A 25,481-nucleotide genomic window follows, 5' to 3' on the forward strand; every position below is an offset into this window, starting at 1 on the left:
GTGATTGTGAAGATCATTTGTTGATGCTTCTTCTCCAGGATCTTTGTTGACTGTGGTTATTGCGACATCCATTTCCCTCTTATAGGTATTCCGGAGGGCTGTGTTGTGGATGGCTTCAGTGTTAAGTCTCACCTGACTGTCAGGGGAATCTGGGTGGTGTTGTTATTCGAGCTCGGAGTACTATGCCAACGAGATATTAATCCGAGTCTATATTGGCTATATTTATATATATATCCTTCTCCGACTCTGCAGTCTCCTCTGTAGGGGTGTGAACGTTAATGAGGCTTATATTTCTTCGCAAGCGCAGGATGCATATCCGTTCGCTTATGTTTTCAAAACCTACTCCGGGCACATGGTTTACTGGAGGGCCACTATAATATATGGGGTAGCGCCTCTTCTCCAGGAAACCGGCTAGCTGCTCAGCAGCTTCTCTCGATGAAAAGATGATGCAACTGATGGCCATATTCAAACAGTTTTTCCATCGCTTGAGCCAGCGAGAAAATCTGATCTGTTGCTGATTTACCTGCAGTGAAGCTTCTTTGGTATGGACCGATGATGTTCTGGGCGTATGGAGCTAACCCGCTAGCAAGATACCTGAGAATATCTTATAGAAGATACTCAATTTTATAATATCTCTATAATTTCTGCAGTGTGTGATATCTTTGTTCCCTTCATATTTACCCAGTTCAGCTGTAATTATACGGGCTCCTGGCGACTTATGAATTTTTTCCCTTTTTGTCTCGGCAGGATGAGTATCGAGGTGTGTAGGGCTTCATTCTGCTGACTTGTTGGTAATACTTTTGCGCCTGGCGCGATTGCTCCCTGTACTTCTCGAGGCTTCCCAAACCTGTTGGAACGCCCAGGCTTCGTTTTTCTGTCTTTAAAGTCGCTTCTCCACTCGACGAAGTTGGCGATAGGTCTCTGCTCACGCCCGCGTTCTTTGAAAGTTCAGCCTTCTCCGGTTGGCAACATTCTTCCATTACGCTGCTAGCCTACATTCATCGTTGAACCAATCGTTCCAATTTTTCTTGCAACTGAGGCCAAATACCAATAGTGACGTTCTTCAGTTAGTTGGAAAGGCTCACGTTTGTTTTTGGATCACTTTCCTCACAAACTAGGGGCTTCCAACAACCATTTCGTGCGACACTCCCAATTGAATAATCCGCAGTTCATTATTATTATTGATGTATTTATGTAAGCAATGGAACCAACGTTTCACCTGAATACGAGCTCTGTCCTTATTTGGATGTTGATATCTCCAATTATGATATTGACTTCATACTTGGGACAGGCTTCTACTGTATCGTTCTCCGAATCTGCAGTTTTGTTAAAAGGGGGGGGTGAACGCTAATGAGGCCTATATTTCGAAATTTGCTCCCAAACACAGAATGCATAGTTGTTCGCTTATGTTTTCAAAACAGATAACAATAAGTTTCACTTTTTGCCTGACTAGAAAACCTACTCCAAGCACTAAAATATGTTGTGTGGCGGCTCTTTTCTCTCTGTCCCTTCCCCACTTTCATCCTTATCCGTTTGGAGTTTTTCCTTATCAAAGAACTCCCAGCGATCACCACGTGGTGGTGGAGTCGGGACTAAATCACGATTCGTCCTTGGACCGCCTGACTACTGCCTATCGTTTAGAAACATTCTGCTTATTTTTTTTTTTAAATTGTCTTCTAATTTTCTTGTTTTGCGAAGATTTTCCTTTCAATTACAAGACGCTTTCGTCTGGTACGCCGCGTAGTCTTCCGCTTTCCGTTTTTCTCTTCCCATTTGTTTTGTAAATCAGTCGACATACACCCGGAGCTTCCAAGTGAATCCTGCATTGCACCGTGTCATAATCGTCGGCTTTTCGCATACGGTATCTGTTAATGTCTAGCCTCAACTATTCATCCACGGCACAACAACCTGTGTTCGGCTTGTCTTAATAAGGACCTCCAAATACCCTGGCTTTGTGCCGAGGTCCCTCAAATCAATATCGCTCCATCCGATGCACGATTTGCCATATAATTTTATACCATATATATTGCCTTATGGACTTTGCGGGCAAGATCATCTTCTCCCATACAGGCTAGGTGGCCTGTTCACCGCAGCCCATTGAACTGGATTTTATCTTCAAACGGTTGGGATGTAGCTCATACATTTTTTTAGTTAGGAAATTTTCATCCTCATAGAGGCCAGAAATATTCTGCTACCCAAGTCTCCGAAGAATTCATGAGCACTGATAATATCCTAGATACACTGAATGGGGATTTAAAAGCCTCGAGATTGCACCCAGATGAGGCATTCGATAGAGCTAAATGGCGAAAACCGATCACGACGAACCAACCCCGCTTGTGAACGGGACAAAGGTTGAAGAAAAAGAAAAAGGAGATTTGGCCTTATGGTGAAGCGTTTCGAATATCAGCCGGTAGTTAACTAACTTAACGGATAACGCCTCTGGCAATCACCTCACAGTCTAGGATCATCTTTTCCAGGGCTAGACAAAAAATAAGTCACAATAGAATATCTTCTTGCCATAGACCTTTCTCAATGGTGAAGGGTTTCGATAGTGCTTTTGTTGCTTTATTTAGCCTTGCATATGGTTGGTAGTCAGCCTGATCATGCTTCCTAATTTTGGCGTACTCCGAATTTTCTCATCGTCGTTCATTAGCGGCCTTGAATTCGATAGAAAGGAAGCACTATTGACGGCCTTAGGTTTTGCGTCTGATCTGTTACTGATTTAGCTGGATTAAAGTATGAGACTATCCAACCTAGTAAATTTGCGATTTATAGATTTATACAAGCTGGGAGCCGGCGTATCACATGAATACTAACTCCCTTCCTATTAGTCGGATGTTGAAATTTGCCAGTACGATTTTGATATCAAACCTGGAGTAGGCTTTAAGGGCTCACTGCCTTGTAGAAGGTATCCTCCGAATCTTCAGTCTCCTCTGTAAGGACTAAACTTTAATGAGACTCATGTTTCGTAATTGGCCTCGGTAAGTGTAGAGTGCATTATCTTTCGCTTATGTTTTCAAAGCCGATAGCAGCAGGTTTCATTTTTTTACTTGGCTAGGAAACCTATGGTTGTGAAATCAATCCAATTCGAGGCACCTTTTGGCGCTTCATAACTCCTAACCTACAGGATCAGTTGATACAAGTGGTTCCGTTTTTAAGCGCGGGAGACGCCTTTATACTTCTTCGTCTGCAGTATTTCATTATGAAAGTATTTCTGGCGATTACTACATATGGTGTTGGCTTAGCAAACGTTTCCCAAAAGGTGTACTTCATCGTGGATACCAATGCGCGTTTTCGACCTGGAATCTATACTTCACTTAGACCGCAAAGTCATACCTTCTAGCTCGTCTTTCGTCTGTGTTCTATGAAAGTGCTTCAGCAAGTTCTAATATTCAATTTTTCGTATAAGGCATTTATAAATGTCTATCACCAATTGCCTCTCATCATCACTAAAGCTGCAGCAACTGGTGCCCGATCTAGACTTGTTAATAAGCAACTCCACATACCGCGGTTTCCACCGAGATCTACCAATTCGATATCTCCAGCAGTTGCTTGTCGTTCTAACAGATCCCATGGTCCATTTGAGGCAAAATCTGCCATATCTGCTTTTTGTACCATAGATGTTGCCCGATAGACTTTCTAGACTAGATGTGACGATATCACTCCACTAATTCGTATTAGCTGACTCGTCCGCCCGATGTTAGAGAGAATCGTCTATCCTCTTTCTTTAGATGATTCTTTTCTCGAACACGACTAAGTTTTCGCAATTTTTCTTGCTATAAACCAACTTTCCGAAAAATACCAGAAGGACCAACATCATTATCTTGTACGGAACAGTTCTTGTAAACTGAAATAGCCTCGTTTGGTGCGCGGATTTCATTATCGTAGTTAATACCGTTTGCTATTTTCGACCTTAGATAGGAGAAACGTTCAAGGGTGAACAACCTTGCAATAAAAAAGGAAAACAACGTGAGATAGATAATTGAACAGCTCATTAATAGGGCTACCTTAGATCTGGCTGTGTGTAGCCAGTTTGAATGATTTGACCTCATGAGTCCAGAAATGTAAAGACAAACAGCGTAAGATTTCTCAGACGCGTCGGCGAAGTCATGAATTTGAGTATCTTCTCTTTTTAAAGAAATGCTGAAACGACGGGGTATTAGCAATTTCTGATACTGAGCAGCGTTTTTCTGAAAGCGATCCCTTTTGGATTTCAAGTTCTCGGCTTGTTTATCGCTACATTCGAGACTTTGCAACGGTAATTTATTAGTTAGAACAGATTGATACCTAAAAACATAAAGCAGATCCCATTGAGTTCCCAATGTTTTCACTTCCATTGTATCTGAAGGTAACCTCTGTCCAAGGTCCACCTGATTTAAGTGCAATTCTAGACGTCGTCGTGTTCGACTCCTTTACAACAGTATGATGTAGTAGATAAAAAGTCACGGACTTTTCCAAAACTTTCTTGCTAACTAGCTCCATGTGGTTTTCTTTAATGTGGTTTTGGATAACTGCTATATATTCTATCTCTATTGCTGATTCATTTGGTTGGATGGATTTGGTTTTAATTGAAGCCGTACGAAGAATTTTCCGTCTGAATTCTGTTTGTGAATATTGGTCCTTATATTTCTGCTCTTCAAGGGATGGTCGTGGTTACTTCCTCGGTTTCCCGAAATTCGCATAACGTATCATGCTTTCGAGATGTTCCTTGATGCGTTCCAGAATTACTTTAGTCATTATCTTTGCGACGGTGGAGAGCACCCAGATACCCTTCCAGTTGTCACACTCAAAACGGGTGCCCTTCTTTGGAATCTTCTTTTTCTTCTGCTTGGAGGAACCGTCCGTATCTGCATGTTACAGTAACTTGTCATTTCATTCACAAGAGGTGGAAATTCATCGGATGTGATGTGTTTTAGAACCGTTGTGAAGTGTTCTTTTTTTCCCTTCAGCTGCTTTTCATCTTGGATGAGGAGTTGTTCATTATTGTCTTTCACAATACCATTGAAATATTTGGAATCACATGCAAGTTCTTTGGTGATCCGGCATACACTTCTGAAATCATTGCGTTCTGCGGCACCTTCCGCTTCCTTGATCAGCGCAATAACAAAATTTCTTTTTGTCACACACTACGTAGAACTTCCTGGGATTTTGCACAGAACTGGAGTTCGGGTGCATCACGCTCTTTCGGGACGTGACCTTGCGTACCACCCGAAAAAAGAGAATTTTTGTTTATGGCCTCATGCTCCTTGATATCCTCAGTCGAGCCAGCTGGTTCTCGGAATTTCGAGCGCCAGCTGGATCATACAAGCAGTTGTTGAACTTGAGGGGCCGCAGCTCTCCAATTGGGATAAATTACAGACGCAACACGCAAATGGCCACCAGATGGTCATCTCTTCCGAGGCTGATGTCAGCGCCTGTATTTTATGGATGTCCAAAAGACAACTTCATTTAATAAAAATAAAACTAGGTAGCTTGCTCCTACTACAATATATTTTAATAGTTAGTAAATACGTATTTCGAAAGCTACTTACTTTCTTCCTCAGTAGCCTCAGTACTTAAGCTACTTACTTTCTTCCTCAGTAGCCTCAGTACTTAAGCTAGCTTAAGTACTGAGGAAGAAAGTAAGTAGCTTTCGAAATACGTATTTACTAACTATTAAAATATATTGTAGTAGGAGCAAGCTACCTAGTTTTATTTTTATTTAGAAGAACTACAAGCATCGGAACGATAACTATTTTACAACTTCATTTGTTCCATACAAAAAAATATTTTCAACTCATCACTCTAGATAAGATAGGATTCCGTGGGTCTTGATGATGATTCTTAATGTTCTTCTAATTCAATGCAGCATCTATATCGAATGGTCCGTGAGATTGTTTGTATATTTGCTGCAGCCTTGGGTTTGGCCGAATCAAAAAGTGGTTATCCTTGCTCCTGGGGCTAGAACACGGTTGAATGCCGAATCTGTCATCCACCTTAACAATCTTTTCCGAATTAATGTGCAAAGCGTCACCATTGCTAGTTTACTCACCTTTCAATTCCCAATCAAACGCCTCTTTTCACTAAAATGTCTTGGTCTATCCATTTTCTGCGATTTTATAAACAAATTCAAGAGCTGATCCTACATTTAAATGCTCAAACAAAACATTTGAATCTATATCTTATCGGTTTGTTTGTTTTTTTGGTTGGTTGGATTTGGTTGAAAAGATTTAAAGAGTAGAGCACACCCTTAAATTTGTTTAACCTACAAGATCGATTTGCTGTCTGCCACATGCATTTAATCAAAATTTGGTAAGCATATGGAAACTATAGAATCCTATATTAAAGGGCCAAAACGTACAAATTTAAAAGGTGATAGGGCTCATCTTCAAGAATTATCCAACCGAAAAATCATAATAATGATGCTACTTGATATCAGGCGTCAAAATATACCTCAGTCCGATAACTAATCAACTAAAGTTAATAATAGTATCACGTCGATGAAAAGTCCATTTCATTCTGATTTTTGAACATTTCTTTCAACTGAAACCTATTTAACTTTATCAACGAAAGTATTTTCTATCGCTTTTTGTGGCAAATCTCGCATTCTGCGTTTAAAGAACTCACTTGTTTTTACAAATTGAAGTTCCCTTTCGAAATTTAATTCGTTTGATTAGGGGTTTTTGACGGTTCGTGCATAAACCAATGATACTTTTCAAAATAAATCCTGTTTTGTTCTTGGTTGCTTTATGCCAGTTGTCATGGCATCCATTTCCCTCCTTTCTGAATCTTTTTCATAAAATTAACCAACTCCTAATACTTCTGCAACACTTCATAATCGTGTGGCATATAGCAACGTTTGCAAATAAATAAATTCTCTTTTTGTCTGTACTCCTTTGTCTTTGTCATTCCTCTCGCAATCACCTTTCTGGAACATTGAAACTAGTATTCATAAATTGGGGCGCCGTTTTTACCGGCAATCAATGACTTTCGACAGCAGTGCTCTTTAAAAAGAGGGTTCTTATTCTTCGTGAATTTTTACTAAAGGGCCTAACTTCATCGTCTTTGATAGGGCCGAACAATAGGAAAGGAAAACATTCGTCAATGCTTCTTATGTTAATATGTTAGTACCGATTTGTGGCAAGTGCACGTTTGGTTTTCATATCAGTGGGTACGAGGGCACTGTCGTCTTTGAGTATTGTCACTCTGGTGGAAAAAAGCGCAATGTGCGGAATTTCCGGAGAAAATTTGTACGATACCCTTTGTCTTAAGAATGTTAATGTTTTCCTGGAGCTTTGTGAACAGTGAAACGACTTCTGGGAAATATAATCATAAATGTTTTCAAAGTCCTTAGTTCAACACATGAGTCTTTCGTTGGTGCAATCTTTGCCCATTTTAATCCTTTTCTTTCGGCTGAAGACATCTTCCTCACCGCTACTCGCCTTCTCGTTACGAAAAATGTTATCACCATCGGTTTATAGCTATTCATGATCAATGACCAACAAAATGAAACTTATTTTTACGAATAATCAAAAAATGTACTTCTCTATCTCCAGTTTCCCTTAATACACATAAGAGCTAGCTGCATTGCATCTTTTGTTATTCCTTAAATTTGTGTTTTTGATAACTGTCCTGTACAGAAAAAGAAATGATATAAATAACAATTTCCTTTGTCGTGTTTTATTACTTTCGTCACGTGTTCTGCTCATGAGCTCCTTCAATTTATAAGAAGAAATCTGATAATCGATTCTAACGATTCCATAAATGTTTCAAGAACATCAAAATTTCAGGACATCATCGTTAAAATCGGTTGAGGCACTTCTTTCTAAACAATTGCCTGATATATGGAATGCCGTAATTTCTTTTTACGCGCTATCTCTTAGAATTTGGAAAGTTACCTTGATGCGGGTTTGGTAAACATCTTTCGCTACTTGTAAGAGCAAATACATATATGAGCACCAAAAAGTGGTTATCACAGCGGTAGGGGTGATAGTTAGTAAACACTCTACACTAGAACACTAATACTTTGACCAAGGCTACAGGTCATTTTACCTCAAGGTCCTCCTCAATTTTCTTCGCTCATGCCCTATAAACCTCAGGAGCCCTTCTAAATTCGCTTGGTTAAATTTTTTGGAAGTACCTTTTACCTTTTATAGGTAAATACGTCGCGTTATTATATTAGTGTATTTTTCCGTTATAATGGGAACTTATCTGGCAGTTCTAATTGTGTTCAGAACATAGAAGGTTCCATATTCTATTGATATTCGTTTTATTATAGTGGCTATTGCGATTCCACTATATTGCAACTTCGTTATTGATGCCAAGTGGTGAGAGTCATTTTTAGATGTTTTTTCTGTTCCAATGATGAAGTTATATTTGGATAAATTTCTGATAACTTAACAATCTTAATAAGACAGGAAACAGTTTTACATTGATTTCAAGAATTCTGTCTTTCTATACTATGATCACCACTAATCAAAATGCGTTAAGTTTTTATCTGGATATCTATCAAATACTTATTTCCTTAGATTTCATTATTCCAATTCAGATCTCCTTCAAAAGGCTGCAATTTTTGATAAACCTGGGCTTTTTTGATTTTGATCATGTTAGTACTTCACCCTAGCACCTACTTGAAATTATCAACTTCTACGTTTGAAACGAAAGGCTGTCATATAATAACAATAATTTACTTTTTCAGATAAACGTGACAGCAGACGTGGTGGCGGATCATCGGGTACAAATGAACGAGACTCAGAACATCGGACAAATCATGATCGGCTCGATCGTCGAACAAAATTGTGCAGTAGTAGTGATAAACGATCAGGATCTGATGATCGCGATCGTGATCGTGACTTAAGAGATAGTAAACGTGATCGAAGTGATCGAGGTGGTGGTGGCAGTGATCGGGATCGTGAACGTGACAGAGATCGGGATCGAGATAGAGATCGAAATGATCGCGATCGGGATAGAGATCGTGATCGTGGCGGTGGGGGTAGTGATAGAAGTGATCGTGTGACAAGGATTGGTGATTGGAGTGAACATGTTAGCTCGTCCGGTAAGATATTGTTAAACTCTATGAAGCATGTTCTTTTTCTTCAAAATAACTTAATTTCTATTTTAGTAATTAGTTGTCCACAAATATACTGATGATCTATTGATCTATTCGTTTTTCCCCGGGTGGGTATCGGAAAGAAAAGAAAGTGCACTTGAAGGTTATTCGAAAATCTTGGTGTTAAAAGGAGATTTCCAGGCTGAGCTAGTATAATTATTACTACAAATCCAGGCATTTAAGCACGATTATTACATTATACTCTGTTTAGATTAATTTTTCTAGTTTGCTATCTCATTAAACTTAGCCTAAGACAAAAACATATTAACTACTAAATAGCAGTGAAATGAGTAGACGATTCTAAGAGAAGGTAAATAATATCCAGAACTCCATGATATTACTCTACTCTTCTGATTCAGTTTAAATACTTATTGTATTATTAGATCATTCATTCATACAAATACTATGGATTGTGAATTGAGTCAGACAAACGAAGGAATAATGAGATATATAGATACTTATACCTCTTCGCGCTATAATTGTTATATTTCCATTCCTTCCGAATATTTCAGTTATTGGAGAAAAAATACCAAGATAAGCTATGGATACTACAAAATCCTTAGCTTGTCTTCTCGCTGTTCGTATCTGTGCAGCCAGGGCTTACGGACTTGGTATAAATTGGCAAAGGTAATTTTGAATAGATATTTAGTAAGGATATCTCCCAAAGTGGGTGGGAAACAAAATTTGTAGACGTTTTAATTTATTATTCGTCTGCAATTACATATATTAAGGTTGAATCGAATAAGACGTTTTGAACATTGATATTTTTTCTGGTGAAAAAGTTCACAACACATCATTCCATTACAAAATCTCTCATTTCTATGATGGCCACCTTAAATTATTGCTACAGTTTCAAACGAGTTACAGGACGATATGAATCATAACAAGATGAACGCGCCAGGAACCTGCCAACAAAAACTCTTCAGACCAGCACCTGTTAATTAACACTGAGTTTCTTCCAATTGTACAAAATTCCGGGCTCATTCTGGTCTATAACCCCCTTTTGCAAACATGAAGAATCTTCTGAACGCTACAGTTTCCCCACTAATGACAATGAGTTCACGTCTGATTATCGACCTATTCAGATACAAGCAAACGAAGTATTGGAATTGAGTCTGTTCACGGCAGCTGTTCTCAATATCCAACCAGTTAAATATTATGTGCCTCATCTAATTTCACTCAGGTACTCATTCACAGCTGAGTCGACTGGTATCCAACGTCAAACCACGATACAAATCCCCCTGCCATCAATGAGATTTGAACCGCGACCTTCCGTACGACAGCCTTGTGCTCTAACCACTCAGCTACCCGGACACAATCTTCTGATTAGATTTTACAATAGTCTCACGTCAGGATGTATCTACATGTTTACCCATTTTCCAAGAGCTACAATATTTTCAATGGCATCTTCTATTCATTTTACCTCTTGGTTAGGTATAGCGTGTCAACTACACCTGCGCGCCACCGTTCGCGTTTCGCTGAAATGCGCTTCAACTTCCTTCAGGAGTGCTCGAGACACCCGCACTCATGGGGTGACCATCTTGGGAGAGTGGGTTTCATTACATGGCATAGACAGAAATGGAATTGCCATCCTCGTTAATGGGTGACCTATCCACTACCACTTTCGCCTTCCGAACATATCACCTATGGGTGATAAGCATGTGCACCGAATAAGTTCTTTGCTTGAAATTGCGTCAGGCCAGCGCATTAGGATGATAGGTTGCAGACAGGTGTTGACGAAGGCTTGGAGCTTTTCAGTGACGGTGGTCTATTCCCATCTGTTACTCCCTTATAACAAAACAGAAAAAACACTAGCACAGAACAATCTCAACATGATGGCGATTTTGCCAGAAATCACACTTCCTAGATGTACAAACTGATCGACGGCTTCGATTCTCTCGCCCATTAATGTATTATAGATAGGAAGGGAGTGATAACTCGTCATACGGAGAACCTTGGTTTTTTGGTATTGATCTTCAGTTATACTCTTATTTGCCTCTCTTTCCAAATACGGAGCCAATTGGCTAAGGTTCATGGCCTGATGGGAGAGCTAACAGTTTTCATAGACGTGTATGAGAAAAGATGTCATCGTCCATTGAACAACAAGCAGCATGAAAAACGTCATCGATAACAGAAAAAAGATTATATGGGTGACAAGGTGCAACCCTGGCGGATTCCACTTTAGATCTCAAATTCCTCGTAAGATTTTACCTCGTTCCGCCATCATATGTCGCTCTGATAATAATTATTAATTTCTCCGGAATATACATACACTCCCTGTTCACGTTGTCGAAAGCTTTCTCGAAACCGGTGAAGAGCGGGTGTAGCAAAAATCTAAACTCCGCACACTGTTTCAAAATGATGTGTGTTGATGTGCTTAATGCAGGAAGATCCGGAGCGGAAACCAATCTTCTCTTCTCTGTCGATCAAACTTTTGAATTGTTCTTTGATGCGTTCCAGGATTATGTTAGCTATTATTTCTGCGATAGCAAGGAACGCACACTCCACTCTCTGGTAAAGGTTCCGGATTCCCAGGATTTCCGTACAAGTGGTAGTAGCAGATCTGTAGAAACTACAGATGCAAATTAAATGTCCTTTCTCCTCTGAAAATAATGCAGTAAATATAGTATACTGGCAGGATATGTTTATAGTAAGTAAAATCAATAATTTGCCAGAATGGTTAATGTTTAACTACCTTTAAATATTAGAACCACAACAATCGCCTTTTCCGTAGTTCCATATATTGATTACCAATCTTTAATAGACCGGTGTTCGTTAAAGTAGTGGTTGTAACCACCGGACGATATGTTGGCGGAAGGATTTGAACTGAAACGCGTTACGCAATAGTTGTTTTAATTTGTTGTCATCATTTTTCTTTAGTTAGTTGCACACCGTGTGTTATTTAGATATACATTCTGCCAAAAAAATACCAGGAATTGGTCAAAAAACCACTTAATAGTTGTTATTCATTCAAACTTACGGTATCACCTGCAAATTAGACTCCTTCCGATATACACTTATGCCAACGAATAATCATATCGTCAGCGCATTCCTAAAAAGCTTCCAAATTCAGGTTCCTCCATATCTCATCATCATTAAGACTTTTATAAATGTTTATAATAAATTGAATTTGAATAAAATAGAATTATTGACGTCCGATCCCAATGAAACAGGTATTATCGCTGTCGGTGGCAGTGGCCTGCCAAGAACTGAACGATTTCAATATTTCGGATCAATGCTGTCAGCCAATGGTGAACTGCGCTGTGGAATTGCTTCAGGCGTTAGTGCAACCTGGATGAAGTGGCATTCCACCCCTTGAATCACATCCGGATGCGGATATCCGCGATCGGGAAAAATTGCGAGAAAGGCGTCTTTGATAGCGTCGTGATTTACGCTAATGAGAAATCACTTGCTAAGATTGATCTCAACACCAAAGTCGATGAGAAACGACCAAAACGACAGGGGTGGATTGTATGATAGCGACCGGGCGCGGCAAAGGCTGCAGGAGAAGATAATATTATATATTGTAAATTTACTGGAATACCCCCTTGAATTCATCCCAGAAGTAAAAATTTTGCAATGATAGAAATCACATCATGGACCATCATACTAGAAGTTTGGTAGAAATCCTACTTGTAGTTCAAAGTCATCTGTTTCGCATAAATTTGCTGCGCCCTAAGCCATACGTACATAGAATATCAATGTCAGAGAAACGGGACAACTTTTAAAACGAGCATATGTGTAGTGAAACATTGCTGTGTTTTTAATGAGTTTTTCGAGAATAAAAAACTTCAGTGTCAGATTGAGAAAGAGAGGAAGACGGCAAGCGTTTAAGCTCAGGTTTGCAATTTTTATCTATGAGGATAATTTTATATAATCCCAATGAAGGCAACATCGTGATTATATTGAATTGTATTCTAAAAATGAATATTCTTGAGTTTATATCGCTGCTAACGACCACTGCTAGAGACCTAGCGGGTCGACCACCATTATTCCGTGACCTATCTACTGTCGTGGCCGGTAGAGGATACCGAATAACAGAGCAGTCCCTTTCCATGTGCTGATTCCGTATATTAACACAACCAACCACCACATCGAACCACCTTAATGTCATGTTCTTCTTTTTCTTTATCCGCCTTCTAAGATTTTGGATAGAAAAGCGAAAGCGGAGTTAATGGATGGAGTGACATTCAATCTGGTGCCACTGTCAGAAGAAACAATAATACTTATATATACAAATTATTCGACGCCTTCAAAACGCTGACAGTGATGAAAATTTCAGACTGAGAATCTTGGCTACGCCAATATTTATGTCCAATTCAAATCGTTTTGCCTCCTCCAAATCCAGAGGCTTTGACCAAGGACCGTTATTCGGTAATCTAGATATTTGAGAAGATATCATAGTGGCCAAGACAGCATGAAGGTGGTCAACAATAACAAGAAGAAAAGCGTTGGTGATAGAATGCAATCCTCGACTCCGTTTTGGACTTCAAAATTTAATACCTCTAAGGACATCGCAATGTTTCAACTTTCCAAAAATGCTGTTCCTTTTTTAAGGTTTTGTGTAAAAATAAAACGTTATTCAAATCAGTTTACTGTCTGTCTGTCCGTCACACGCGTTTTTCGCGGAGACGGTTACAGTGATTGACCTTACCGAGATCTGTTCAAATAAAGTTAATAATAGTATATTACTATACTTTTTAGTAATTGGCTGCAAAATCCTCCTTAAGCAGGCTACAACATAAAGCATTATCCTACCAAATTTGGAGAAAATAATGCTACAATTAAGAAAGTTATAATAAGTCAAAGCTGTCGCTTCTGTCCACATTCAAGACTTTGAATGTCAATATCAATCAAAGTGGATATTTTCACATAATACAGGGTGCGGCAGCATAACTTCCTTTTTTCAAAACTCAATAAAAACTATTGTATACATCGGAAAATATTTATTTATTTTTTATAATGTAGGTACATGTCTAAAGTTTTTATTTACATTATTTTGAAGATCAAATCTGTTAGGTGAGGTCCCCCATTCTCCATACATTGCGTAAACCGATTTCTGGCGTTTGTCATGACTCTTGTTAGCATAGCAGGTGTTATGTTGGCAATTTCTTCTTGGATGTTGGTCTTCAAATCTTGTAGGGTTCTTGGACGGTTCACATAAACACGGGATTTCAAGAAACCCCATAGAAAAAAATCACAAGGGGACAGATCGGGAGAGCGTGCCGGCCATTCCAAATCGCCTCTAATTGAGATAAGGCGCTCTGGAAAGTGTTCCCTCAAAACAGCCATCAATGCTCTTGAAGGATGTGCTGTTGTACCGTCTTGTTGGAACCAAGAGTTCCCCAAATCCAAATTTTCTAGCCGTGGAAAAAAAAAATTCTGTAGCATGTTTACATACCGGTCCGAATTCACTGTCACTGTAACCTCATTTTCCTCAAAAAACCAGGGACCAATAATTCCAGCTGAGGAAATTGCACACCACACTGTGACTTTGGGTGAATGCAAAGGCTTTTGATGCAATTCTCGAGGGTTGGTGTCAGTCCAGTAGCGCATGTTTTGTTTTTTAACCGACCCACACAAATGAAAATGGGCTTTATCGTTAAAAAAAAACAAAAGTACCCTCGGGAACGACATCAAGAAGAAGCTCACACGCGTTCATCCGAGAATTGAAGTCACGTTCTGAAAGTTCCTGCACTATCGCCATCTTATAGGGATGAAAATGAAGATCATCACGAAAAATTCTTCTCACAGAACGATCGGATAGTCCAAGGGCAGATGCGTGTTTGCGCGCAGAACGCCGTGGCGATCGCAACACTGACGCTCTCACTGCTTCAATGTTCTCAGGTGATCTAACGGGCCGAGGGACACCAGTTCTTCCTTTTATCGCACTTGCAGTTTGTCTGAATGTAGTGACCCATGTAACAATTGATTTGCGGCCTGGGACGGGAACCAACGGGGCTAAATTAAAGCGATTCCGAAATGCACGCTGTGTTGCAATAACCGAACATCCGCTTGAAAAGTAAACCTCAACGGCAAAGGCACGCTCCTCACTATTCCAATGCATGATGGCGACTGGACCGTGTCGGGACAAAACTTTACAGTATTCCCTCTTGAACGAGACCACTAGCGCTCCGCTATGACATCAACTAACTGAGTGGCGCGCATTTTAAAAAAGGAAGTTATGCTGCCGCACCCTGTATATGCATATATTACGTGCTAAAGGAAATACACAAAACATTTCATACCTGAAGCATCTAGCTTCCGGTCTCCGGACTTGTTTGTTGACATTGTCATCATCTGTATAGCTTACAAAAATTTACTTATTTAATCAAAGTAAATGCCAGTCGATTCAAAACACTTCTCCCAGCGAGATTCAAGAGCATGTATGCCAGTTTCGTAGAATTCCAACTATCATTTGTTGATAAATTCGTCGAAGGTAATTTTGACAGCCTCTTCGTTCCTGAATTGTTTTTTCCCCAAAAAATTATCCAATTGCTTAAAAAAAGTGGTAGTCGGTTACCGAAAATCTGGTGAATATGTTGGATGAGGCAGACTCTGATACTGCAATTCGTTCAACTTTTGTACCGTTGTCCTGGTCGTGCATTGTCGTGAAGAAGTATCACATCATCTCTGTTGACCAATCTCGGCCGTTGAATACTCAATTTTTGGTGCATTTCCTCGAGCTGGGCACAATATTTCTGTGCATTTATCGTTTCTCCAGGTGCCAAAAAAAAATAGTGGATAACTCCAGCTGTAGACCACCAAACAGCCACCATTAACTTCTTCGGATGGAGGCTCGGTTTCGGCATATGCTTCGGTGGCTCATCAGCATCTAGCCATTGTGCTGATCGGCGACGATTGTCGTATAATATCCACTTTTCGTCACATGTCACTATCCTGTACAAAAAGGGATCGGTTCTGTTGTGGGTGAGTAAAGAACTGCAAACTTTTATTCGAAGCGCCATGTTTTGCTCCGTAAGGACATGCAGAACCCATTTGTCAAGCTTTTTCACCTTTCGAAGTTGTTGCAAGTATCGGGAAACTGTCGAATAGTGTACATCCAGTTTCTCTGCAATGTCTCTCACAGACTGACGTGTGTCAGATTCGACTAGCAAACGCAGCTCGTCATTGTCAATCGATGGTCCTGGATGTCCACGTGATTCATTTTGAAGGTTTACGTCGCCTGACCGGAATTTTTGGAACCACCGTGTGGTTCGTTCGCTTGCCGTATCAGCTTCAAATGCGCTGTTAATGTTCCTAGTCGACTCCGCTGCTTTTGAACTCATACAAAAAAAAATATACGTTCTTGGCTCTTTTCCATCCTTTTTTCGTTTTTATTCACTATTAACACAACGATGGTCAAAACTGAAATGACTCCTTGATTAAATGTAGGAGACTTTATACTTCATTATGCGACACCAACATCGTCAACTGGTGGTGGTTTGATACGGCAAAATGGCAATTAACTTCACTTGATTGTCAAATCGGCCATTTCATGTGCAACAACCTAATACATCAGCATCGCGGATCACTTATTCCACGACCATGTTAAAAAGGATGGATGAAAGAGAGTATCCCATTGTCTTAGAAAGTTTTGGATGGCCAATTGTTTCGGGAGTGATCCTGATGTTTAAATTTGGCCTGGCACATTGGTCAGGTTCAACCTAGTCAGCGTTATCAATTTGGTGAGGATATCGAATTCTCTCATGACCCTGTACAGTTTTACCCTGGCTATGCTATCATAGGCGGGCTTGAAGTAGATGAAAAAATGATGCAGCTGTTGGCCACATTGCAGCAGTTTTTCCATCGCTTGTCACAACGAGAAAATCTGATTTGTTGCTGATTTGCCTGGAGTGAAGCCTCTTTGGAATGAGCGAACGATGTTATGAGCTTATGGAACTATTCGTCCTGCCAAGATATCGGAGAATATCTTATAGATGGTACTCAGCAAAGCGATTACTCTATAATTGCTGCACTGCGTGATATTCCGCTATTTATATATTGGACAGATAATGTGTCATTGTCAGGCAGGTATTGATTCGTTGTCCCCACCCATGAGCATCAGTTGATGATCAGGGTATCGTGGGTTGCCTCTATATTTAACCAGTTCGGCTGTAATACCCACGGCTCCTGGCGTCTCATGATTTTTAAGTCAATTACTAGCGCAAACTGTTTTTTGCATGCTTGGTAGTGACAGCACTGATCCGTCGTCTCAGTTGGCGGGACCTCCAACTCGGCGATATTTTGGCTGTTGAGCGGCTCATCAAAGTTCTCAACCCATCGCTCCAATATGCCCATATGGTCGGAAATCAAATTTCCCTGTTTGCATCGGCAGAATGAACATTAAGGTGTATAGGGCTCCATCTTGCTACTAACTCGTTGATAAACCTTTCCTCGCCTGTAATTTATGGGTTCACAGACTTGTTTGTTGTCCCAGGCTTCCTTTTCTGCCTGTAAATCAACTCTCCGCTTTGCCCGTATGCAGCATTCTTACTTTCCGTTGCTAACTTATCAAGCATGTTTGTGGCTGTTCATTTGTTATTGCTTTATCTCCATTTTTTGTGTGAAACAAAACCTTATTAGAATCGATTCGATGATACATATGAATGGAGGGTGCAATTTTTTTTCGCAAAATGTAGCATGTAGGGTATCAAATGAAATGGGTCAATTTGTACTTTTCGAAACTAGCCCCACATTTGATATCGGGTGAAACGTAAGGAAGTGAGGGCTAAAAAATTACCCACAAAAAGTGTAACAGGTCTCGTTCTCAGAACCTATCCAACCGAAAAATCTGAAAAACAAACACAGTGGTGTATCTAAACGAAATTTAGGCCTCAAAATATATGCCGTTCCGATATCTGCATGAGTAAAGTTCTTCTTTTTCTTCAGGCTTGGTCCCGTTCACAAGCGGGGTCGCTTCATCGTGATCGGTTTCGCCATTTCGCTCTATCGAATGCCTAGGTGCAATCTCGAGGCTTTTAAATCCCCATCCAGCGTATCAAACCACCGCTTTTTCGGCCTGCCTTTTGGTCGTTTGCCATCGACTTCAATGTTCAAACCAATCTTGGCAAGTGTTCTCGTTAGCACGAATGCGTGACCATACCATCGAAGACGCCTCCCTCGCAATTTTTCGTCGATCGGTGCAACCCCATGAATAAAGTTATTAATAGTATAATAACATAATTTAGAAGAAAGCCCCTCTTATGTTCATGGTAGAACTACAAATTTGCGTTTGTATAAAGGACGACATAATGCATAATTTGGTCAAGTTTGAAGAAAATCCAACTATTATTAACAAAGTTATAGAGGGTGAAACATTATCCAACGTGTATGACATCATCATCCCATATCAATTCATCAATACCACAACAAAGTCAGCTCACATGAATGGGGGGTCACAAAGAAACATTTTATTGTAAGTATTTGGATCATTTATATTAGGTTGGGGAAAAAGTAATGTCGTATTTTGTCAATAGATGGCGACATTTAAACATAGCTTGTGTTGTTCTTATTGCATCGGGTCATACTATACGGTGATTTGAAGACGACAATCTGGGCTACAGGTGTGTCTTTGACAGTTTTATGATCGTTTGTGAAGTTTATGGGCCCGGAACTGCACAGCGTTGGTTCGATGGATTTCCTTCTGGTGTAGTGGATGTCGAAGATACACCCCGTACTGGTAGGCCAATCGTCGTAGAAACCGATAAAATCCTCGAAATCATCCAAGTAGACCGGCATGTGAGCATTCGCTTGATTGGCCTGATTGGAACTGGATAAGGACCATAAAAACATTTGCAGAAAATTGGATTCTAAAAAAAGCTGGATGTTTAGGTGCCACACGAGTTGACGGAAAAAAAAACTCTTGGACCGAATCAACGCCTGCGATGCACTGCTGAAATGGAACGAATTTGACCCATTTTTGAAGCGGATGGTGGCTGGTGATGAAAAGTGGATCACATACGAAAATCTTAAGCGAAAAAGATCATCGCACCACCGTATAGTTCGGACCTGGAACCAAGTGATTACCATCTGTTTCGGTCCCTGCAAAGCGCTCTCGGTGCTACTAAGTTCGCCTCAAAAGAGGCTTGCGAAAACTGGCTCACTGAGTATTTTGCAAAAAAGGAGTGGGGGATAATGAAGTTGCCTTCTAAATGGCAACAAGTTTGTGAACAAAACGGCGCATATTTGACTTAAATCGGATAATTCTAAGTATGTTAAATAACGCGTTAAAATTCGATCACAAATACATTACTTTTTCCCCAACCCAATATATCAATATTAGTGCTAGTATTAGGTAAAATCCGGTATCTGCCGAGATTGTGATAACTCGGAAATAATCGTTGGCGCAACAATCCATATTGGATCAGGCCCTTGAGGTGTGTTAGAGCACTTCATTCAAGACCGTAACGGTACACTACAGGACAGACAAACATATGTGCACGTAGGTATATATAGGGGCTAATGAAGTTTGCGGGTAGTTAATCCGGATAGATATATTAGTACATTAAACCAGCGGTATTCAATATACGTACTATATATGCACATATCTATACTTTTGTGCATGAAGTTAACCGGAAATACAAGTATAATAAATTTATATATGCATAGATACGTACAGTATTCGGTAATCTGCAGTTTGTTTGTTTAGTATGAGAATAATATCTGTGTCTGTAATATGTACGCATATCTTGTAGTTTGGAAAAATATGAAATATATGTTGGATTTGTAGCTATATACGGATGGAAAAATGTGCATAGAAGCTTCTGACATAAGATGAAGGAAAAACCTTTATATCCGAAGCGCGAGGTTCCAGTATTCCGACTTGTTCTTTCCTGCTAACGATCAAAGAGCAGTGGTAATCATACGGTGCGATAGTTGAGGGGATAGAGCATCAGTCTCTCAATCTCGCCGCTCTGTGTTCGAATCCCAGTCGTCATGGGTGTCTGTGTTTGTTTCGCTGCTGTGAGCTTATCATTTGCACAGTGTGAAGACAGTGAAAACAAAGCACAATCTGACTATGTGGATGCCCTATACTCCACAAAGGAATGAACAGGAAACAACATTGATCCCTGGAATTATCCTGGTCCTTTTAATCGCCATACCCCAAATATTTCGTGCTACAGGCACTTATTTAATATATATTTCTTAATGAAGAGGTAAACATCCATTTCTAGACTAATGTCATGTGTGCATTGTGTATTTGCTTAACCTACATAATTGAAGTTTCAAAATATTTTCAATTATATTTCATTTATAAATATCACGATCAAATTCTTCTATATTATCTTGGAATTTTCTTTTCGTTTATTCTTTATAGGGAAAATGTATTATTATAATTGTAAAACGGAAGTGTCGCAATGGGAAAAGCCAAAGGAATGGATAGAAAAAGAAAGGTATTTTTATATATATTCAATAATAATTCTTTTGGTCTTATGATTTATATTTGGCAGGACCTTATCAAAAGATCAACATAGAGACTACAGAGATAAAGATCGTGATAGGGATCGAGAGGATCGATTTTCGAGATCTTGTAAGAAAGTCCCTTTGGAAAAAAATTTGACAAATTTTTACATCTATTTTATTTTTAGCTGCAACATATGCAAAACATTCCAGTTCTCGAAGTGGTTCCCGACTACGATGGCCGTATGAAACGGACATTGGCCCGCTATCCCATCGAAGGCGGCATGAAGGTTCGTAATTCTTTCATGACGTCTGTTGGCTGAATGTTGATTATTATTTATCTTCGTTCCTTATTTCAGATAATCCCGACATGGATATAAGTCCAGGCGACTCAACGCCTACTTCGGAAACAAGCCATTCATTATCTAGCACCCCAACAACTCAAATAAATGATATAACAGTACAACCGGCAAGTGGGAATACATCATCAACTGCTCCATCAGTACCACCAACAGCCACAGCACCTGTTCTTCTAGCTAACGCTTTACCGCGCCTTTCATCTCACCCAACAGCACCGACTAATTCCCAAATGCATTTCTCGACGACATCATCCAGTGTTGGGGGCAGCGGTAGCGTTTCAAATGCGACCGCCACCGCAACATGCTTATCGTCCGTTCAAGGTAGTAACAATTGTCATCGAAAGTTGGATAGTGTAATTCACGGAAACGTACCGATTCCGACTGGGACATCTCCATCAAGCATAGTTTCGTCGTCAGCATCTGCATCTGGTAATCAATTATATCACCACCCTGCACAGCAACAATCTCAGTCTGCACCAACATCAGCTTCGACGTGTGCCGCAGGTACAACAAATGATCTTCATTTAAATTCGAATGCACCAGGTCCGCCACCGGTTACATTGGCTAATTTACCAAAAATTTTATCACAAATAACCGGGTCTAAACAAATAGATCAAGCTGACATCACTCCGCAGAAGGCATTGCAAACCATCAATAATGCACTATTGAGGCAACAACAACAGCAGCCAACACTGCAATCACAAGCGCATCCTCATCATACTGGAGGAGTACCAAACAGTCCGCTGGGCGTGACCACAATTGCTGGCGCTAATCTCTCTTCAAATGTAGTGGCACCAACTATGGTGGGATCTTCCCATAATTCCTCGGAATCAGCGAATCATTCTAATGTCGGATCTAATAGTATAAGGTAGGTGTGGGCGCTTTATCAATTTGAATAATGTGAAGTATAGCTTTTTTTCTAAGCAATCGTATATGAACGAACTTCAACACTAAAGGGCATTTAACGCATCCGTATTTCCTCTAACTTTAATTTTATTCTAAAATTAACCTGCTAATCTGCAATCGAAGCATATAAAGTAATAATAAAGACCAATAGACTGCGTTGACCAAATATGAAAACGCCATGTTCAAACGAGCGTAACTTATCTGTTTTTAATAGCTCCACAATAAGATTGTTCTGATAACAGATTGTTTAAAAGAGCTCATATTTAGCCTTAATTGAGCCTGGCTTTTGAGGTCATCATTCCAGAGTAATTTACCTTATTCATTTGAAACAAAATCCATGGTTCATTTAACCACCCATGAGTGGGCCAGCATGTACAGTTAGTATCAGTCGAGTAGCATAATATGTAAAGTAAGGCAGTAAATACTAGATCTGCGAAATGCCAATTCTTTATTCTTGAAATTTTTCAACATTTCGAGATATCCCAAGCCTCTGACGGTTAGCATAAGTCGCTTTTAATTTTATCGTACTGAGTATACGTCTGACCCATCTCTCCGAATGAAGAGATCACGTTGTTATTCATCACGACGTAAGCGATATGGGTAGGTACATCATCACGGGTGACCGTTTGTAAAAGTTTACAAAATTGGTACAGTAATCTAGCATTAAATTCTACTCCGAAATATCAAACAATTTTCAACATATTAGGAAAATAAATAAGCTTTCAAATTCAATTTACCAACTTCTTTTTGTAGAAATTAATAAAAAATTTTGTAGTATTTATCCAATAATAATGCTTTCCTTTCATTTCCAGGGATAATCCAATGAATTCACCTTTGTACAATTTAACACATATGCACGCGATGTCACCACTGAATCAAAATAAGAATTCTGTTGGTAGTAATGCTGCCAACCCTTACACATGTAACACTCCATTTGGGTTAAAGACTGTCGATAGTGGTAATTGCAGTGGGCAAGCAACTAGTTTAGGAAATTCTGGAGTGGGAGGAAGTGAAGGACCTCCGACGCCAACACAAGAATTAGATATAAGTGGAATAAGTGCAGATCAAAGAAAATGTAAGTACCTTCTGCATATAATCCTCCATTTTCACATACAACTTCGTAAATCTTACGTCGCCTGTTTCTTCCAGTGGAAGGAACATCTTCAGCATCATTAAGTAGTCTACAAAGTTGCGTTTCATCAGGGCAAGGAAGTAGGTCGCAAGGACCCGATTTATCACCAAAACTAGCAAAATATTTTAGGGCTGATTTGATAACACATGTAACAAATTGGCCTGCAGAAATATTAGAAAAACAGGTCAGTGTCGTTGTTTCCAATTTACATTCTTGAGTGCATAGGATTAGTTCTAGAAAGTAAAATTTAAGTAATCAAATTAACTCAACTGTCAAATACTTTGCCTAGACGGTTACTGAAGTCACTAGATCACATCATTGCAAGAAGAGATCTAATCACAATATTCCGAATAGATTTTATTTTAACAAAACTACATAAAATGTATATCCATTTGCAATAAACGTGCTTTTCTTCCGCAGGCTCAAGCGTGTTCAGAAGCAACTCATATTTACGGTGATTTACACTGTACGAAAGTATCAGCTGAACTTAAATGTGCTAGGAGTTTAGTTAGAATGACTGAAATTACGGCTACACTTCAGGAGCAAAAGTAAGTTTACCCAATTGTAAAAATTATTTTCAGTTTCATTTTTATGTAAATTATAGTCTAACTTGTTCCTAATTTGATCTACACAATGCTGCATGATGTGATCACTATGAGTGCACTTTTTTCAAATTTTCTGGCAAGTTAAATTCATTTTCGCCAAATTTGGGATGGCCGAATAATGGAGTCTGTAAGCACTTACATCAGTGTTTGGTGGGGTCTTACTCCAGGAAGCAATCAATCGATCAATCTGAAAGGCAATCGTGATGTTTACACGAAAAATCAACAGAAATAAAACTAGTTATGTTAATTATACCTAACAGAATCGTCGTTTCAGGGATCTAATCCTTTCGTCGAGGTAATATGAAGAATTGCAGAACAGCAAAATATGTCAATGCAACATTTTTCAAATCAGTTATAATAGGTCACGATTAATTTGTAGCTGCAGCATTTTAATATGCCCATGGTATATTCTATGCATAGTCAAAAGCTGTGCTTCTGACAAATGTTGAGATAAAACCATTTTTGTGAAAATTTGAAAAGATATGATCTATGCCTGTCATTAAAACTCTTTAAAAAAGCTCTATTCATTAAAAACTACCATTAAAATGTTTGAATTAGTTTGTCTTCTCTTTATAACAATGTCGCTTCGGATTAAAACATTCGAGCCTTACATCGGGTGTGTTTAGGTCCATTACACAGAAAAATATAGTGAGATTATATTAAATATTAAAGTGAATTTCATCCATACAAGAGAAAATATTTGTGCATCCGTTTTTTTTTTATTTCTAGCAATAACAGATTTTATTTGTCTGCATTGCCTGTATTGCTACGTGGATGTTGAGACTTCTGCACTCGGACTGGTTAACGTTTTGTTGAAATCTGAGACTCCATTCAAATCCTCGGAATCCTTGCACGTAATTCTTCTTTATCGACATTCGAGTCATGTTATCAAATATTGCAATTAAGCATTCGCCCTAGGTTTATACAAATTTTAAGTCTTTGCTAACTATCATTATTGCAAATTCTATCTGATGCCACAGATAATTTTCGTCCCTCTTCCTTCGCTTAAACTTGCTCGTCACGAATAAGAATCGATGCTATCTGGTTAGTGTTCTAAATCGTTTCATTTTTGTGCGTTTTCATCTACTTTGTTCAATTTGATTGTATTGCATCATTAGTTTTCTTTAGTTTCCCTACACAGTCGTTCTAATTACTCCTCATTCGTTGTGAATTCCTGCACAACACTCGTTCCAACTTTGGTTTTCTCCTATAACTTCGAATTGCAGTTTCTCGTTGATGCTCACTGATGTCGATTTTGCTTCGATCATGGCATTCGAGTATCATGATATCCCTACGTCTGCACTGTGCACTGTGTCTAGAATCACTGTTTACTCTTCGTTATAGTGTTGACATCCAGTTGCTCACTGCTTTATGATGTCCCAGAATTATGCCCTGAGTATATTTATTTTTATATTTAATTGTCTTCTTCCTCAGTGAGTTTTTGTCAAACAACGTCTTTTTTTCCATTATAAAATAAGCCGAAAGAAACCAGAATAAACATTTGCATATCTCCAGGGACCTCATTTTCGAAACTTTGAACACAAACCCATTCACTCGCTGAAGATTCCGCCGTCGTGCCCCATAAACTTTCCCTGTCGAACGTTTGGCCATTATTTCATTTCAGTTTTACCGTCAATTCTGCTCAATATGTTTTAATTTGATTGTTTTGGACTTATCTCGAGAATTAATATTATGAAAGTGGAATAGTAGCCTACATAACGGCGAAATCTATAAGCGATACCACCACCTGGTTGTGGATAAAATCCGGCTCAATAGGTTGCGGTGGGCGGGTCACCTAATCTAGAGGATGGAGATGATCCAGCCCGGAGATATCTATGGTAGAAAAAGAACACGAGGCGGACCCTGCCTGAAATGGAGCGATGGCGTAGGTCAAGACGCCAGACAGCTTTTGGAGATATCGAATTGGTGGACCCCGGCGCAAAACCGGGGTGTCTGGAGTTCCTTACTAAGGCAGGCCTAGACCGGAT

The 25,481-nt window shown here is 39.4% G+C and overlaps 1 protein-coding gene across 1 annotated transcript in view; it reads left to right on the plus strand.

Annotated features, from left to right (window-relative positions):
- LOC119656785 (WW domain-containing adapter protein with coiled-coil homolog) overlaps positions 1–25,481 on the plus strand; it is a 37,719-nt gene that overhangs the window by 3,800 nt on the left and 8,438 nt on the right. Inside the window, exons 4-11 of the mRNA XM_038063373.1 lie at positions 8,678–9,034; positions 20,409–20,484; positions 20,542–20,621; positions 20,680–20,781; positions 20,851–21,718; positions 22,569–22,831; positions 22,906–23,072; positions 23,309–23,436. Of these exons, the coding sequence (XP_037919301.1) occupies positions 8,678–9,034; positions 20,409–20,484; positions 20,542–20,621; positions 20,680–20,781; positions 20,851–21,718; positions 22,569–22,831; positions 22,906–23,072; positions 23,309–23,436 (2,041 nt within the window). The remainder of the gene's footprint in view (positions 1–8,677; positions 9,035–20,408; positions 20,485–20,541; positions 20,622–20,679; positions 20,782–20,850; positions 21,719–22,568; positions 22,832–22,905; positions 23,073–23,308; positions 23,437–25,481) is intronic.

This window comes from Hermetia illucens, chromosome 5, assembly GCF_905115235.1.
Source record: "Hermetia illucens chromosome 5, iHerIll2.2.curated.20191125, whole genome shotgun sequence".
NCBI lineage: Eukaryota > Metazoa > Arthropoda > Insecta > Diptera > Stratiomyidae > Hermetia > Hermetia illucens.